Below are 5,995 nucleotides of genomic sequence, written 5' to 3'. Positions count from 1 at the left end.
CGCTGTTCTACTTTGTTACATTTGTGAAATTGTGTCTGTCACAGTGAGTGAGTGAGTGACATGGCGCAGGGTGGTGGTGTGGGCAGTGTCGCCATTTAACTTTGTAAGTATAGCATAAGCTAATGTATTTAGGCAATTTAGACTCCCAAATATGACAAGTCTATACTTTAGACGTCAGATGAATGTGCGATGATGTTCGTTTCTGCCAAGTATTTCAGTTACAGCTTGGGTTTCTGAATGCATTGAAAATATTGTAATGGCAAACTTGATTCACACACCCAGGAGCTAACTGCAAGGCATGTGCCATACGAATCAATAAGGCAATTCTAAAAACGCCTGTGTTTCTCAGCAATGTGTACAAAACAGTAACCAAGTAGTCTCATCGGCAGTAAAAAAGTGTATTTATTCATTTCTCAAAATATTCAGGAATATCATTACAAAACAAAATGTACATGTAGTGTTTGGATTTGAATATAGGATTTTTTTATTAAAGTGAAAATGTAGACTTGAGATAGATATCTACTTTGCCGTTGATTGACAAGAACGTCACAGGGTCTAGATCTGTTACGTCGTCACCTACAAAACATAAAAGAGTATATATATAACATATATAAAACAGAGAGTAAGAGGGGAGAGACAGAAACAATGAGAGACGGAGTGAGTGAGATTGATGGAGGAGGAGAGCGGCGTTTTTCATTGTTAACAGATCATACATAGGTTACAGGTGACGAATTGATTATATCGTTATTACAGGACAATATTAAAGTTAGTGAGTATGTCAGATGGGATTATCGCCGTTGAACAGTAATTCAATCACGGGGTGTCGGCTCGATGTTGGGAGGAAGTCCGAAGTGACCGACGAGCACAGGTTTGGCGCTGACAAACTGAGAAACATCATCAGGGGCGAACCGGGATTCAAACCCACTATCATAGGTGTCTGGCGTGGCAAAGGGAAGTAACGCTGCATAGCATATTACAAAGACAAACTGAGACATCCGTGTTGACCGCCTATCCCTCACACACACACTTTTGGGGGGATTTTGGTAGTTTCATTAGCCTTGGGCACGTCCTTTTTATTTCGGCCGAAAAGATAATTTCCGTAGCAGAAAAGGTACATGGTCTTAAAAGGAATGTATGTTTAGAATAACTGGTACGCGCACCGAACAAGAACAAGACTGTTCGATGTGTATTGTGTTCAAGGTGCCAGAAGAATGAAAGCAGCAAAGCGCCATATATATAATGTTAGCGGAAAAATCCATTCATTTCTCACCAATTTGTACTGTTGTCGTGGCGTCGATGATGATAGCTGGTGTAGTGCGTCGTCCCTGGCAGATCTGGTACAGGGCAGGTGAGGTCGAATTGAAAGCTACCAGCTCAGCATCTGTCATCTTATCATTTGTCTTCATTATATATTCTTCATCATTATCTGGTGTTGTTACGAGCTGAGACACCTTAAAAAAATAAAATAATCCCGTCAGTGGACATTTACAACATATGAAACAGTGAATCTTGTAAGAACACGTAGGAACAATTGGATATACTTTTTGATTTCAGCTTTGAACCAGGAATGTTTAATATACCAAAACGTAATTTTCCATTAACCTCCGAACCAAACGAAAACTACCTTTTTTCAAACATTGTACTCATAATTTTCACCGCGCTGTTACCTTTTACGTCCAATAGAATCGGGTTCGTTGAATAATTGAGACTGGTTATTATCTGGCATTGAGGTCTTATTTTTATTCATGTTTACTTAAGTAGGCGCTGCTTCAACCGTGTCATTAGCCAGTACCTTACAGGTGTATTTCAATTTTATGAAGCTGAAGATGTCATGGTGGTGGTGTCAGCATTTCAAAGATAAACACTTACATTTCTGCCACTGATTGAGTCGACCGCTGCGTTGAAGTCTGAAATGGGGAACACCAGACAGACTTTGGTGTTGTTTATCCTGAGTCGAGCTGCAGCCACTCCCTGTAATGAAGATCAACACCTGAAATGTTTGGGGCTCGAGTACGACTTCTGGAGTGCCAGTAATTAAAATGGAGGAAAGCTTTGTATAGTGGCTGTTACATTTTGTTCACAATTCAAGACCAGTATGAAATGAATCGATCATGTTATCGCCTTGCTTTTACACACACAAATTATTAGTCATTTAGTAGTTAATGTATCAAAGTTAATGAATAAACAACTTGTTTTTATTACAACTGAGATGACACTTCAGTGAAAATCAAAGTGTTATCACACCAACTTCTGAATGCTACTCAAGTCTCTCATCAATAAAAAAATAAATGAAAATAATTACGTTTTGAAAGTCATAAGCTGAAAATGCGGATGAAATATTAGAATTCATTAGCCTTCTGTCAAATGATGACAGAATAATGAATTCCGAGGTCCTGTTGAACCTTGCTGACTCCTTGATGGTGATATTTGCGTCCACCATACGTAGCCATTGTCGACGCTCGGCGCCCATTCCAAGCTGGAACAGTGTTTAAGGAAACTGTTAATTGCAATCATCAACGTTATGAACTCGTAATTGAATTAAATGTTTTCATTCTAAATGGTTACCACATGATAGATATGTATTTCCTTTGTGTCCTTGGTGTGAGTGAGTGAGTATGGTTTTACGCCAGTGTTGGCTATATTTCAGCACTATTACGGCTGGAGACACCAGAAATTGGCTTCACACATTGTAACCACTAGGCTACACCCTCGCCTCCCCCATTTTGGCTAGTGTAGCACATATAAGATAATAAACCTTAAGATCTCTTGTAGAACTGGTATGCATAACACGCATAAAATCAATTGATGAGTGAGTTAGTGAGTGTAACAGATAACACTATTTCAGTTATTTGAGAACTCAAGGTCTTTGATCTCATGTGTGCGAAAGAAAACAAATGGGAGATCATAGACCATACACAACAGACTCGGTTTTAACGAATAAAGTATAGTATCAAGTAAGGAAAAGCCTATGAAAATATTGTATCGAAAAGACTTACTGCAGCCATAAATGGATTTCTGATCGGGCCTCCTCGCCCAAGTGGCTGGCGCCGCCCAATTGTTGGTCCTCGCCTTTCAGGTCGTCGTCCCCATGATGAACGTCCTCGTCCACCCAATCTTTGTCCTCTTCCTGTAGGTCGTACTCCACCCGGTCTTTGTCCTCTTGCTCCAAATCCTCGTCCACCCGACGGAAGTCCAGACCCACCCAATCGGCTATCACTCCCTACAGGTCCTCTTCTAGAGCCACGTATTGCAGGTCTACCACGCCCTGGGGAGTCGTTGGGTGTTAAGCTATTCGAAGTGTTTCTTCGCCTCCCACCTCTTCCAAACGAATGCACGCATGCAAGACAACTTAAGGTAACCAGCAGAACAAGCGTGATCCTCATGTCTAACTTTGCAGCCAACTATTACACGGTAAGGAGACTTATCGACGTGGTTGTCGACATAAAAATGAAATGAATGGTGATATACTTGTCTTATATACTAAAGGATTTGGTGTCCCGTGGAGATTTATTGGATCTGATATGCATGATTGAGTACATAAACAAATCTGACGTCAACATAGCCATTCATCTCCGACGTTTGGCATGAAAAGCCACCGGAGATCCTTTGCATTTACAATGTCATAATGAGATTGATTTTGTAGATGTCAAGTAGCGTTCAAGCGGAATGCCATCGGGAAATGTTAAATGTAAATAATCTAATAGGACCCCTTGAGAGACATATTTTTCGGAATACAAAGGACGGTCTACTTTGAATGTTATGTCAGCAAGACACAATATTAATGTCTTGAATCTTCGTCATATTTGTATAATGTTGTCAAAATTAATGTATTTTTCTTCAAGTTTTTAACAACTTCAAATATATTCTACAACTTGATATTTCCCATGTCAGTGAACTCGACATAGGTTTCAGGACTTGTATAATAATATGTAGCGCTCTGGGATGCATGTTGTGGAAACCAGTCAAACGAGCTTGAGGCATTAAATGTTAGGTCACTGTTCTTTGTGATCAACACGCAGGACACTTATCAGTGTAGGGCTATAACCATTCAGCACCCGGCTGCACCTGGCTGACCAGCTCCAGAAAGATTTATTAGTGTTTTAGCAAACCCAGATCTTTTTTCTTTTGCATTGCCAAAACTTGCCATGCTATTTTAATTAAGCGCCGACAGATTTTATATAGGTAATGTATGTGCTAAATATATATATATATATAGATAAAATACAAAAGTCCAAAGATGAGCTGTATGATTTACTCAACCGGTTTCACGCATGTGATTTTCAAGAGTACAGTTATACCGTTATGCTGTTTTGACGTCACAGTGCACTCTAACATAGTATGACGTCATAGTGCAATCTAACTTTGTGACGTCACAATAAGACAGGCGTAAGAGGATAGGGCAGGCGTATGACACCTACAGAAATAAGTATTGTTGTGGCAGTAAAATGTACAATACATTGTAATTGTATAAAATAATTCAATTATTTCAGGCCATTTAATTTTGGTTTGAAAGTATTAATAAAATAACTTTCTTTTATCTTTCTCAATGCATCATTGTCACATTTGTAAAACGGGAATTTGGTTTTTTATTCCCGGCACACTGATCAATGTGTTGACTGAGTGGGATACACCGACAAGAGGGGTCCCTTATTTGTTGTCGGTGGACCCTCACTCTCACTCTTAGGGTGTCCCCTGTCTGTCCAATGTATTCGGCCTTGCATCCAGCACATTGTATGACATAAATCAAGTTTTTTGAAGCACAATTCATATTGTCACGGACATAGAAAGTATTTCCGCCTTTGAATGTAAAAGAACAACATTGTAAAACATGACGGCAAGTTCCACAATTTGGTCTGTTACACTGTTTTACATTCTTGTTTTCCATTTGAGAAAGAAGCCCTAGTAAGAATCTGTTTCAGATTTTGGCTCTGTCTTTTACTTTTAATAAGTTTATTTTGTGATATTTTTTGTTTTAGTTCTTTACACTTATTTAAGGGATACAGTGTTTCCCGAACACTTCCAAATATTTCCGGGTTTGGGGGATTAAAGGTTGTAACAAAAGAGAGAACACTCTCGTTAGGTTTATCTTTAGGTTTTAAAAGATCACAACGGTTTTGTGATTTCGCCTTGTTTATTGCGTCTTCCACTATTTTTCTAGGGTAGTTTCTTTCTAATAGTGACTCCCTCAGTTCATCGAGTCTATATTGTGCAGGATTTGAATTAGATACTATCGCGCAGATTCTACGTGCTAATGAGTAAGGAACACTGTTTTTAGTATGACGGGGGTGATAGGAATTGTAATTGAGGTTTTGCTTCGAATCGGTTGGTTTGTAATATGCATCTGTTTCAATGTTATTATTTGAAATTGTAACCATTACATCTAGAAACGATAGATTGTTATCGCTCATCTATAAAGTATAGATTAAAATTGGATGGGATGTCTGCAAAATATCTATCAAACACTGTAGATCGTTTTCATTCCGATTCCACAGAACAAAACAATCATTTAAAAACCTTTTCCATTTATCTTGAAATTCCTATCCAAATTCAATGCCGAATCTTTCTTCAATTTTTGAGTACAGTAATTTTAAATCATTTACGGGGGTAATTTTGACATAAGCAGAATTCAAAGTTCGACATTTTTCTTGGATCTGTGCGCTTTTATGAACTTTAGGGAGGCCATAAAAATTACTTTCTTTCGATTCAAAATTAATACAGGGGTAGCTCGCTACTGAGCTATCAGCGGCAGAAACTTAAACTCGAGACCAACCACAGTTAATAATATTCTATTCGAATATACAAAACTATCGGACCATGGACAACAGGTCGAGCCTTGTTGTGTGCCGTCTCACTTAGATATTCATGGAAATAAAAACGTAGACACACTGGCGAAGCTAGCTATAGACAAAGCGGAGATTCAGCTTACTCCCTTCAGTCAACAAAGGGGCAAATTAGAAATCGAAGAGGTCAGAAGGCGACCTCGTAAACACTTAAA

At 38.8% G+C, this 5,995-nt stretch overlaps 1 protein-coding gene across 1 annotated transcript; it reads right to left on the bottom strand.

The window, feature by feature from the left end:
• Window positions 1-487: 487 nt before the first annotated feature.
• On the bottom strand, window positions 488-3,383 carry LOC139455281 (uncharacterized). The gene is made up of 5 exons (XM_071236832.1): window positions 2,997-3,383; window positions 2,303-2,476; window positions 1,870-1,971; window positions 1,271-1,451; window positions 488-576 (listed from the first exon to the last, which is right to left on the bottom strand). Exons 1-5 carry the CDS (start codon window positions 3,381-3,383, stop codon window positions 488-490), a joined length of 933 nt encoding a protein of 310 aa, XP_071092933.1.
• Between the last annotated feature and the right edge of the window lie 2,612 nt (window positions 3,384-5,995).

This window comes from Haliotis cracherodii, unplaced genomic scaffold (assembly GCF_022045235.1).
Source record: "Haliotis cracherodii isolate W230 unplaced genomic scaffold, xgHalCrac1.p SCAF_11, whole genome shotgun sequence".
In the NCBI taxonomy this organism is placed as follows: Eukaryota; Metazoa; Mollusca; class Gastropoda; order Lepetellida; family Haliotidae; genus Haliotis; species Haliotis cracherodii.
The sequence above is the reverse complement of the archived record's forward strand: the minus strand, read 5'-3'. Positions and strand labels throughout refer to the sequence as shown.